This window comes from Clarias gariepinus, chromosome 28, assembly GCF_024256425.1.
Source record: "Clarias gariepinus isolate MV-2021 ecotype Netherlands chromosome 28, CGAR_prim_01v2, whole genome shotgun sequence".
In the NCBI taxonomy this organism is placed as follows: Eukaryota; Metazoa; Chordata; class Actinopteri; order Siluriformes; family Clariidae; genus Clarias; species Clarias gariepinus.
The window spans coordinates 17452129-17465728 of NC_071127.1; the positions used below are offsets into that span (position 1 = coordinate 17452129).

The 13600-nt window shown below is 38.6% G+C and overlaps 1 protein-coding gene across 1 annotated transcript; it reads left to right on the plus strand.

Annotated features, from left to right (window-relative positions):
* Positions 1-2998: 2998 nt before the first annotated feature.
* LOC128515771 (histone H2B-like) lies at positions 2999-3403 on the plus strand. Its single transcript, XM_053489924.1, has one exon. The coding sequence runs from the start codon at positions 3029-3031 to the stop codon at positions 3401-3403; it is 375 nt and encodes a 124-aa protein (XP_053345899.1). The 5' UTR covers positions 2999-3028.
* The last annotated feature ends 10197 nt before the right edge of the window (positions 3404-13600 follow it).

Below are 13600 nucleotides of genomic sequence, written 5' to 3' on the forward strand. Positions count from 1 at the left end.
TTCTGCTATACTGTCACTTTCATCTAAACTGTCACTTTCTGTTTCTCGAGATGACTGATGAATATTGTGGCGTGGGCGGGGCGGCGGCTGACGACCAGCATGCCTTGTGGGGATGTCGGTGTGTGTTCACCATGATGGGGAAAGGTGTTTGGGTTGGTGGCTTCGGCCCTGTTTGTGTGAGGGGTGTGTGACGTGTGAAATGTGTTCCAGTTCAAGCTAGTGCTGAATTGGATGTAGGCTCCTGAGTGAAGGTGCTGCTCATGCCTTACATGCTGTGTGCTTAATAAAGTACTCCCAGCCATTGCATTGGGTAGCAAATAAGCTCACTCGTCTCTCCAGCATTCTTCCCGGCGTAAAAATGCTACAATATATTCATCCTTGTTGACCCAGGACCTGATGGAGATTCTGTTGTTTATTCAAGTATTTGTCTGTGTAGCTAAAAGAAAAAAGTATTTAAGTATTCAAATTACTATCAAGCAGTTATAGAGCAAAAAAAAAAAAAGCAGCAGTAGTAGTGTTATTAGTAGCAGCTGTAATAGTAAGTAAAGTAGTTGTGGCAGCAGCAGTAGCCACCTTGTGGTCATGTGCACTCCCATTATATTCTATTCTAAAATCTTTTTGACAAGCGCTTAATAGAAAAAAAATTTGAAAGCTTTGGTATTCTGTCAGTGTACAGAAAAAAAGAGAAGACTAAAGATTACAATATCTGTGCACGGAGTGTAAATGCTTTCAGTTGTTTTGTTTGAGTAAAACAGTTTGCCAAAAATACATAAGATTTTAGTTATGGCTGTTATCCAATATTCCATTTTATCACCTTGATAGCCAATAAAGGCATCAATGCAGCCATGAAACAGTCATTACAGGGAATATCCCATTGATCTGAAATTCATAATACTTTTTTCGTACTGTGAAATTTGTGTAAATCTAATGTCATGGAGGTCCAGCCAACACAGTCTACTGATCATGTCTTGGTTATTTGTTGTCACTTAATTGAAATTAGCCACATTAGTTTAGATTCCATTAGGAAGCTTTACAGAGCATAAGTAGCAGATATATCTCAATATCAACTGTTCAAATGAGATTGTATATTTTGGATAAACACCTTCAGTATTGTTTTACAGTGTAGAGAGAAATAAAAATCAGTAACGACCATGGAGTTAGAAGGGGTGTACAAACTTTTAAAGGATAGTGTACAGTAATACGCTTACTGCCTCATTGAAATAACCGGCATAATATATATTTGTTCTCAGGTGTCTCTTGCTAAATATACTTTAATCTAGCTAATAACCAAAGTAAATATGTTCGCTATAACAATAATATTGCTACCCCTTATCCTACAGGACTTGAGCATGTGTTGCATGTCCAATAATTATTCTGAACTGTTTTCTCACTCTCACTGGACCTTCTCACTCTAGGTCCAGTCCTTCTCCATCAAATGATTTTTTGGGGGTAGCCATAATAATAACAGAGTTTTTCTCTGTGTACTACAGTAAGTCTTTGGCTGCCACTGACAAGATCGTGTCTCTTGCTCCTTCAGGAAGCTGCGTTTTGCAGTGAAGTGGCTTGACATTTTTAGAGGAATGATTCATCTTTGTCCTCTTTGTTTTATGAGATGGGTGATGCTCATCTTCACAGCTTCTTGCCAACAGATGAAAATTCCAGGTATTCCAGGTTCCACTGCACCAGAGCAAAAGATACAGAAGAAGTCAAAACACAGAACTGAGATGAACAAAAAGAACGTGATGTTATCTGGTACATAATATGTGTAACTAAATCAAAACTTTGGAAAACATGCTCTGGGATGACCATTGATCAACAATTTGTGGACAATAAGGAGATTCTGTTGTGTGGGACACACTCTCCTTGTAGATGTGGACTATATGTGAAATATAACAATTGTTATTGTTATGTTTTTACTTGCAAGTTTGACTCTTTTTTTTTCTAAACCCTTGACCTACTTGTTTTTTGACTAAAATTATCGTTGTGGCTATTGTAATGTTTTGCACTCTGAAACGCCAGGGACGTACCCTGTATGGCTTTGGCGGGTAAATGCTCCAACAGCTAACGACAAGAACATAACGGCTCTTTTAAGAGCCACCCATATGTCCAGGAAAAAGAGCTTTTTCCTGTGTATGTGTGTTAAAGTAAAGTTTTCACAAATTAGTAGACATCTGCATAAGTTGTGTTAGTCGGAAGACGTGTTCAGTTTGTGGAAATAATTGCAAAAACGTTTTAAAAGCATTTTTCGATTGCCTTACATTTTTTTTGTTATTTTGACAAAACAAATAGACAAAAAATAAATAAACAGCTCATTTGAAGTTTCTCTTGTGAGATACACTCTTCTTATAAATGTGGACTCTTTAAAAGATAACATGTTAATATTCAGGATGAAATTATATATATCTTTTTTTTTTTTAAATAAACACCTTCCACAAAAGCACGCTGTTTAAAATCACATCAAGATTTATTTAAAACCCCAAAGAGGGAACTACAATTACGGACATACGCTTTGAAGTTTAATTTTAATTGTTAGTGGGGAGACTGTGTATTAGCATTATTAGGGAATTATAAATAATTAGGTAACTGTTTTAAAGGCATTCGAATGTATGAAAAAAGAAAGCATTTAATGTATATGTGGGACTCTTTAAAAGATACATTTTAATGTTTTTATGAATTATATTTACATAACATTTTCTGTGGGTTGAAAATCTAATCTGCTAATTATCTGGATTAAAGTATTATAAATTTCCCTTTTCTCTACACAAAAAAAAAAAAAAATGGGAATTTTCCCTTTTCCGGTATTAATCAAACTTTATTTAATAAAGGTCTTTCTTCTAACAGGCGGGAAGAGAGACAAAACGTAGCGGAGGCGGGGCAGAGGGTGAACCCTCATATGGGAGCTTTGGAATGTCGGCCAATCAAACTCCGTTGCTGGCTTGTGCTTAATTACAATGTAGTCTATACTTGGAGGGCCCGCGAGGCGGAGCTGGTTATTGTTCTCTCAGTATCGTTGAGAAACAGCAGCACCATGCCTGAACCAGCCAAGACTGCGCCCAAGAAGGGCTCGAAGAAAGCCGTGACCAAGACGGCCGGCAAAGGAGGCAAGAAGCGCAGAAAGTCCAGGAAGGAGAGCTACGCTATCTACGTGTATAAAGTCATGAAACAGGTTCACCCCGACACCGGTATTTCGTCTAAGGCGATGGGGATCATGAATTCGTTCGTCAACGACATTTTCGAGCGCATTGCCGGTGAGTCCTCGCGTCTGGCTCACTACAACAAACGCTCCACCATCACTTCCAGGGAGATCCAGACCGCCGTGCGCCTGTTGCTGCCCGGCGAGTTGGCCAAGCACGCCGTGTCCGAGGGCACCAAGGCTGTGACCAAATATACCAGCTCCAAGTAAAGCGCGTCATCGCCGCCTTCATCAACCCAACGGCTCTTTTAAGAGCCACCCATATTTCCCGTTAAAGAGCGATTGTCTATCGTAGTCGTGTGAAGGAGAGCGAGCTTTTATGAACACATTCAGAACGTTTTAGCAGCACCAAGAAATTGACATTTAGTTTTGATTGGTTCAGTGATTAGGCGAGAGACAAAGGCATTCATTTGTTCTCATAACCAAATAAAAAAGTAATGACTGCTTGATTTTTCAATTGCATGTTTATAATAAAAAACAAGCCCTGACATTGTCAGCAAAAATGCAGTTCCATTATCTGTTATTTCCATTTTTTGGCAATCGTCTTTGGTTTGAGTACACAATCTGAAATTGGTAAACAAGATGCTTATTCAGTCTTTTTTTTTTTTTTTTTTTTCTTTCTAAATTTTCATACTCGAGGAAAAACATTTTTGGATTTGTATTTTGTTTTATTTTATATAAATAATTTAGTTTTTGCCTGAAGAGCTCTGTAATTTCATGCCATTTAATAAAATTTTTTTTAAAGTGTAAATCTCTGAGAAACTACATATAAACCAACACTGAAACAGTGCATTGGGCTTTTTGATGTTCTAAATGTTTATTTTTAATAATGTCAATCAGGTTGATAGAATTTTTTTTTTTTTTCATTAAATTGCTATACAGCAATCGGTATTTAGTATGAAGTCCTAGCATAAAGTCAAATAGTCATTTGCAGTACTTTGGTGTTACTCACTTATGCTACATGATCTGCCACTTTTAAGCAGTTTGACAGTTTCACATTCATTTTTAGAGGAGATTATAGGCTATATAAAATGTTAATCCTGTCCCACCCCTGTTGTCCGTCCTCGATTTTATAAGGAGATCTTTCATACCATTGGACCAGTGGTTCAGGAAATTTTAAATGTCAGCTTGAACCCTGGTGTTGTGGCTGAGACTTTTAAGCATGCTGTGGTGCATCTATTAATTAAAAAACCTAACCTGTATCCCTCGATTCTGAATTCAGATGAATATCTAAATTACGATTTCTTTACTGCAGAAAATTGTCTCTGTACAGCTCCAGACTTACTTAGTCTTACTTAGACGCACATGGCATTCTTGAGGTGTACCAGTCTGGTTTTAAAGCTCCCCACAGCACCAATTCGCCCTCTTAAAAGTTTTTAATGATCTCTTACTGAACTACTGACTTAGGGAATTTTGTCTTTCTTCTGCTTTTTAGATATCACAGCTGCATTTGACACTGTGGATCATTCCAACACAGTGCGGTGATTACTGGTTCTTCTCTGGACTGGTTCAGATCTTACCTGATGGAAAGAAGTTTTTCTAACGCTGTATTCTCATCAGCAGTTCTCGCATGCGGGGTCGCACAATTGTCTATTCTTGGGCCTTATTTTTACTTTACTTACTGCAATTGGGATGCATAATTAGGAAGGACAGAATGTCTTTTCACTGTTTTGCAGATGATATTCAAAATATCTTCCTCTGAAACAGACTGATAAAAATAATTTAACACTTTTGGAACGACTAGAGGAAGTCAAAGCATGGCTGGCTTTAAATTTTTTTAATTTATTATTAATAATAACTTAATGGAGTCCGTGTTGGCCCTTTCCCTGAGACAAGTTCCCTTAAATTGTATGTAAAACCAAGTGCTAGGAAACTGCATAAAATTACCTTGCGTTTTTGAGCTTGTCTTGTCCAAGGTCACACTTTCATTTCAAGTTGGCTAGATTATTGTAATGCTCTCTTTGTCTGTGTTGGACAAGCCTCGATTGCATGGTTGCAACTGATCCAAATTTACTGCTGCATGTTTCTTAACTGGAATACTCCTGTCTTGGCATCCTTACATTGGCTCCCTGTGCAGTTCAGGGTCACTTTTAAAGTATTGTTAATGGCTTTAAAAGTCCTGAATAATTTAGCACCTCAATGTATTTATAATCTTTTAAAACCACAAATTATTATTATTTATTTATTTATTTATTTATTCATTGTTTTACTGTTTTATTTGCTTATTTTATACAATGAGGGGTGGACTTTTTATTGTTGTATATTGTCACCAATTTAGAAGTGTCACATTATTGGACTGAATAAAGCAAAGAAAACAACAAAGGAAATTTGAAATTCCTAGACCTGAGTTAAAAACCTTTCAACGCATTATTAAAACCCATAAGAGCAGTGGTGAACCTTAATGTGAATGGGATCACTTAAACACTTGCATGGTTAAAAAAAAAAAACTATAGCTAAAAGCTAAAACTAATTGAATAAAATCTCAATGTGTGACGTTTTTTGGCCAGGCAGTGTTGTAATTTACTGCTGCACTTTTTGTGCAGAGGCGGACACCTCGGCTTCAGGAAAAAAAAAATCCTGCCACATATTTGTTAACAAAATCAGTGGATTCTACAGTAATTAGCTTTTCATTACAGCAATTATTATTACAGTAATCAGTAATGAACAAAATCTTTACAAGTATTCCATACATCAGGAAACAATTTCTACACAACAATGTAGCTCAAAATATTACTGTCTGACGAACAGGATTCCTCTCACACAGGCAGGCATATAGTGTCACACACAATTAAACCATGACACCAGAACTCCCCCCCGCCTGGAGAACATGGGTTATGTTCCGAAAATATTAAACAGATAATTTAACCTCATTCCCGCTGAAATAGAATAGACTCAAAAAAATATTATATTATATAAAAATATGATATTTAAAACTGAAACAAACGTAGTGCAACTAAATCCAATTGCTACACAATTTATATATGAAGAAGACCGACCTCACATGCACGATTCTAGTTCTTTTACATGCCTTTATTTATTATTTTATGTCACTGATGAAGAAAAACAGAAGCCAGAGGTAGCTCAGTGGTTAAGGCATTGGACTACGGTTTGGAAGATCCCAGGTTCAAACCCAACAATCACCAAGTTGCCACTGTTGGGCCCTTGAGCAAGGCCCTTAACCCCTCAATTGCTCAGATGTATAATGAGATAAATATGTAAGTCGCTCTGGATAAGAGCGTCTGCCAAATGCCTAAATTTAAAAACGCACTTTTAAAGGAAAAATGGGTGGCTCTTAAAAGAGCCTTCTGGGTACCCCCCAAAAAGATGAAATTGATCATGACTCTTCAACCTTTCTTTTCTTACATATTCTAAACCAATGATCAAAATCTGTATCGTAAAAGTTGCATTAGTTAATATAATTGTGGATTTATAATAAAATAAAATGAGCTTTAGTACTACTGTATAGTAAATGCAAAAACCATATACTGTATACCATAGTATTACCATGGAAGGCACTATAGGACTGTATTGAGTACCAGGGTATGTACTGTGGCACTTCACTGGGTACCATGGTAATTATTTGGTGTGTACCACAATTCTTTGTACATACTGTACCATTTTACATATGTTAGTACACTGTAATGGTGTGGTATAGTTACAGTTATTAGATACCTATTGCACTTTGGTAGCCACTGTGGTACCCAAGAAGTACCATGCTATTCACCAGAGTATTGTAGGTAAGATGGCACTGGAGAGGTAATTATGTAATTAAATATAAAATATTATCGTTACAGTTCATAAACAAGGGTAGCATATTTTTGACAGTATCCTGGTACGTGTTCCACAAAATCGCACTGCCGTACATGATAGGACCGTGTACCGTACTATAGTGCTTCTGAAATTGTGCCAAACTATTTGTGTGTGTGTGTGTGTGTCTCTGTGTGCTTGCGCCCTGCAAAGCATTGTCACCCACTCTATTAGATAAAGATTTTATAAATGGTCACAAATGCTATCTCTATTCTTCTTGTCATTGATTTGTTTATAATTTTCTTTACTTGATTTATTTAACCAATTTATCTGTAAATTTTTATATTTAAAAAGATAAAATCACAAAATATATGTTCATAAAACAAGATTTTACATCTTGCATTGCCTCCTTTTTTGTTTCATGCATTAATGTCCCCAATACCGTTTGTTTATTGCTTGTGATATGTTTTTACAGAAAGTATTTGGAGACAGTTAAAATAAATAAATAAATAAATAAATAAATAAATGACCATGGTTGCACACTCCTGTCAGCTGTTTAGGAGTCTGTTACCCATTTTACTATTACATTTTACACAGTTATCCGGAATAAAATAAAAAGAACCAGATCCTGTACTTTGTTCATGTACTTGATTATATATATATATACACACACACACACACACACACACTTGAGAATCATATATAAAACATTAAATTAAAAAAGTAGCTATGTCACTAAAGGCGACAGAGGTGAAGTATTAATTACATTGCCACTAAAATTTTTCCACAAAGGAATTTAAAATGGTAAGCACACTGTATAAGAGTATATTTTAAGATGAAAAGCAGTCTTGATAGAAGAGTTTGTACTGTATCTTACACACCCTGTTAGACAGCGACACCTAGTGGAAAATAAAAGTGTAAGTTGCACAGTTGTTTTCATTCTAACATCATAACCATATTTAAAAACTAGCAAATACTATTTTTCCCAATGTGTCAGACACAAAAATGGCAATAAGAGTTTTTCAGCATGTCAATCTGAGGGGCGTGTGTCCCTCCAAGTCCAACAATAATCATTCGGATGGCTTCATAGGTGTACATCCAGTCCTTTTGGACTTCAATGTTTAGAGCATAGACCTGACCAAACATCACTCCTAAAGCTGCTGCATAGTCACTCAAGCCCTTAAGGACTACAGTCACCTCCAACAGCTTGTTTACATTTCTCCAGTAGATCCAAAAGGCCATCCGTCACCCCTCTCACCCAATCCTCCACAGCAGAGCTCTGGTTAAAGAAACAAGAACAGACAAGGATGATAAATTTCATTGAATATTTATTTATGATAAAAAGTCAAATATATTAATAAGACTTTGTACCCTCAGACAGTGTAAAACAATGTTTCTGAAATTCTAATGATGTTTTAAAGCTATGCATTGTTTCATATTTCAAAGGGTATGATATTTTGATGGGTTTTACTTTGTCTTTCTTAGGAGTAACTACATTTTTAAAGTGATGTTTTAAGGGTGTTTTCTTACTACCAGTGTTCCAGTGTGCACGCAAACCTGGGGGGGCGACATTGAAGCCAAACTAGCACAGACATTTTTATATCCCTTTACTTACTGAGTACTGAAGCGCTGCTACCCCTTAACTGTTAAACACTTCTGGGTTTTCTTGAAGTTTCGTAAGGTGAGCACTTGCCATATGTGTGCTGGTTTCATTGAGGATGACTGAGGAAGTTCTGACTGGGCTGTGGAGTGTGTGCATTGCTTCTGTCTGAAGCATCCTCTTCTCTCTGATAAAGGCCAGAAAAGGTCTTTTGTTTGACCAACTCCCCTGTCATGGGTGCAGACTGGTCCTGGAGAGACATGATGCCGTTTGTGCATTTTACCTGTTACGAAAAAATACAACAGAAACCACACATTTTACCTAAATACAATTTACATTGCATTGTGTGTGTGTGTGTGTGTGTGTGTGTGTGTGTGTGAGAAAGACGTTCTACAAGCCCTGCCCCCGATAAAGGAAAACTTGTGGTGAATCATGATGAACCGTACTTACGGCCACCACGTGAAACCGCGTAGATGAGATAGGGGTATTAGTAGTTAACAGATTATGGGCCAACTTTGCTGAGTGATGGTGGTAGATTAATTATAAAGGTCTTGACTAAACAACATGCATGAGGAATCACAAAGGAGTTTTTTTATTTCTGCAGTGGAAAAGTACTCTAACTAGTTACTTTTATCAGAAAGTAACGCTGTAATGTAACTAATTACTAATTTTGTAATGTAAATAGATACTTTAAAAAGTAACCTCCCCCAACACTGGGTACCACAGCGGCTACCAAAGTGCAATAGGTATCTATTATGGTCTATCCTGTAACTATACCATACCAGTACCGTGTAACATATCTAAAAAGTTTTTAACTTGTATTTGCTGTGTATGTCCTGGCCATTATTTATCTGAGCTCAAACATATATACTTTTACTGAAAGTATATATGTTTGAGCTCAGATAAATAATGGCCAGGACATACACAGCATTACAAGTTCAAACTTAATGTGTAAGAATTACTCTTATTTTAAAATTAAAACTGCCTATTGCGGACAGTCTGAGCACTGAGCACACATATGACTGTGTAGCCACTACCAGCTCCACCACCATCATTAAGTTTGCTGACAACACCGTCATGGTGGGCCTAATCTCTGATAACAACGAGACGGCCTACCTGAAGGAGATTAGGAATCTGGAGAACTGGTGCCAGAGGAACAACCTCCTTCTAAACGTCAGTAAGACAAAGGAGCTGTATGGCGTCAGATTTATGTCAAAAGTCACGATCGCGTAAGACATGCTCACGAGCACATTATGTTATTTCACACGCGCAAAAATGAACCTTCAGGTGGCATGATAAAAGTACTCGCGCACAAATTCAACAACCGGGAGGTGTACAGGCACCTGCGCGCGAGCGCCTGGCATACTCTCATAGGTTAACTCTGCTCGCGCAGTGGAATCCTGCTCGCGCGCAGCGGGCTTCTGCTCGCGGAGCGCTGTTTTGCTCGCGCAGTGGATTTCTCCTCGCTCAGCTGATTTCTGCTCGCTCGAGTCTAGATGACTTTTGACAATTTGGGGGCGGAAACCAAGGAGGGCACTGGCTCTCTTATGATTGGTCACTTTCATCGTAATCACACCCACAGGGACGTCCTTGTACCTTGATTGACAGCTCTCATTACAGGAAGGCACGGAGTTGGGTTAAGTTACCACCGAAGAAGAGTGGGAATTAATTTTCTAATATACATAAACTGTCTATCCACGTATAAAATGCTGCGCAGATCATAGTTAAATCAATTACCATATTTTTGAGCAATAAGTAACGTAACTAGCTAGCCTATTCGTTCTGTAGCTAACGCCTTAGCCAACACTTGTGATGCTGATCGCCCGACACTCATTTTAAAACTTGTAATCTTTAAAAACTGCATCTTAGACAACTAACATTAGGCTAACTGAATCATAACATAATTGTTTTCACATGTACAAGTGCTATTCTTACTGACGCCTGATTTAATGCATTTGATTTTGCAGGCTAACACCTTGTCCCTTATTGTATTTTTGTGTGGCTCCAGCTCATCTTGCCGTTTATAGATGTAAGAGAAAATATGGTAATTGATTTAACTATGATCTGCGCAGCATTTTATACGTGGATAGACAGTTTATGTATATTAGAAAATTAATTCCCACTCTTCTTCGGTGGTAACTTAACCCAACTCCGTGCCTTCCTGTAATGAGAGCTGTCAATCAAGGTACAAGGATGTCCCTGTGGGTGTGATTACGATGAAAGTGACCAATCATAAGAGAGCCAGTGCCCTCCTTGGTTTCCGCCCCCAAATTGTCAAAAGTCATCTAGACTCGAGCGAGCAGAAATCAGCTGAGCGAGGAGAAATCCACTGCGCGAGCAAAACAGCGCTCCGCGAGCAGAAGCCCGCTGCGCGCGAGCAGGATTCCACTGCGCGAGCAGAGTTAACCTATGAGAGTATGCCAGGCGCTCGCGCGCAGGTGCCTGTACACCTCCCGGTTGTTGAATTTGTGCGCGAGTACTTTTATCATGCCACCTGAAGGTTCATTTTTGCGCGTGTGAAATAACATAATGTGCTCGTGAGCATGTCTTACGCGCTCGTGACTTTTGACATAAATCTGACGCCATAGAGCTGATAGTGGACTTCAGCACTAAGCAGGAGAGGAACTACCAGACCCCCGTCATCAACGAGAGCCGAGTGGAGAGAGTGGACAGTTTCAAATACCTTGGTGTTCACATCACGCAGGACCTGTCATGCTCCTGTCACATCAACACCGTGGTGAAAAAGGCCCGGCAGCGTCTCTACCACCTCAGACGCTTGAGAGACTTCCGACTGCCCTCCAAGGTGCTCAGGAACTTTTACTCCTGCACCATAGAGAGCATCCTGACGGGAAACATCTCAACCTGGTTCGGGAACAGCACCATGCAGGACAGACAAGCTCTACAGAGGGTGGTGCGATCAGCTGAGCGCATCATCCGCACCGAGCTCCCTGACCTGCACTCAATCTACAGCAGGCGGTGCTGGACCAAGGCCATCCCAACAATGGACTGTTCTCTATGTTGAGGTCAGGAAAGCGATTCCGCTCCCTGAAGGCTAACACAGAGAGACTGAGGAGGAGCTTCTTCCCACAGGCGATACGGTCTCTCAATCACACCACCACACAGTACTGACACACATATGGTCTTTACACACATACACTGGACATTCTGGACATTCGTTTACACTAGTGGCCACTGCACAACTACACCTGGTGGTCACAAGTCACTTTAAATAAATCACTTTTTAAGCATTTTTTGCATGGCACTAGACACTTTAAATATGTGAATTGCACAAACAGTGGACATTACATTACCATTACAACTACCATTCCATACAAAAATTACATAAATATACCTACCCATTCAGCTGCTCTTATTGTTTTATATTTGTTTTATATTTTGTTATACATTCTTTAAATATTTTCTATATTGTGTATTTTTATCGTACAGTTATTTATTTATTTTTTTAACTTTAGTTTTATATTTTATTTTATTTTATTCTTTTCTAGTTTTATTTACCCTATATTTTAATTCTCATATTAGTCTTCTATTTTAGGTCATGAGCAGTTGCCTAAGCATTTTACTGCATACCGTACTGTGTATGACTGTGTATGTGACAAATAAAATTTTAATTTGAATTTGATGAAGGGATTGTGTGTTCCTGGTGTGACTCGGGCAGTTGTTGTGGCCATCCTGTACCTGTCACGCAGGTGTGATATTCGGATGTACCGATCCTGTGCAGGTGTTGTTACACGTGGTCTTCCACTACGAGGATGATCAGCTGTCCTTCCTGTCTCCCTGTAGCGCTGTCTTAGGCGTCTCAACGTGGGGACATGGCAATTTATTGCCCTAGCCACATCAGCAGTCCTCATGCCTCCCTGCAGCATGCCTAATGCACGTTCATGCAGATGAGCAGGAACCCTGGGCATCTTTCTTTGGGTGTTTTTCACAGTCGGTAGACAAGTCTCTTTAGTGTCCTGCGTTTTTAGAACTGTGACCTTAAATGCCTACTTTCTGTAAGCTGTTAAGGTCTTAACGACCATTCCACAGGTGCAAGTTAATTAATTGATTATGGTTAATTGAACATGCATGGAAAACATGGTTTAAACCCTTTACAATGAAGATCTGTAAGGTTATTTGGATTTTTACATTATTGTTGAAATACACAGTCCTGAAAAGGGATGTTTCTTTTTTTGCTCAGTATATATATATGAGAAATCTTGACTATCAAAAATACAAAGATAAAACTTATTATACTATTTATCACCTCCCCACCCCCTGCAGGTTCCTGGCATTTTTTGTACATCTTTTTAACTTTAAGATGGTATGGGAGAAGTGTTTGACACTCTACTGGCACCTGAACCATAGATAACTGTTCAAACTGGATGGTCTCCACCCAAACAAACTTGGTGCATGGGTGCTAAAGGAAAATATCAATTTCTCCCTTTATTATTCTTCAGCAGAATGTGCCAATCTTCTCAACCTGAATGGCACATACACACCTGGACAAAGTTTGGGTGACCACAGACAGCTTTCGAGTCATGGTGTGTTTAAAGAATCCCACAAGGACATTGATAACACCACGCAGCCAAAACAACCACGGCTCATGGACATCCTGGCTCAGTCCTGCCCTCAGAGATTATTACAGACAGACTGTGACATACTGTACTACAACAGCTCCAAGATTATTTTCTGGAAAACAGCCAGGGAATTCAGGACAATTTACTACAGCCACCTGAAACACCAGAGCCTATCTCACCAGACAAACTTAAATAAATAATTTTTAATCAATAACTTGATCACCACAAACAAATTGGATTTTATGGTTTTAAATGAAACTTAGTTAGAAGTTAGCTGCAGTGCAACAGTCCTTAATGAAACAGCCCCTACTACCTTTACTTTTATGAGAGTCTGCAGAACTGTTAGGAGAGGTGTAGCTGCTCTATTTAAAGACGGTTATCAATGCAAGTAAGTGTCATTTGGTCACTATTTGTCTTTTGAATATCTAGGAATTTTGCTGAAAGGTGCTCCACGTTTTCTGTTCATCATTATTTACAGACCTC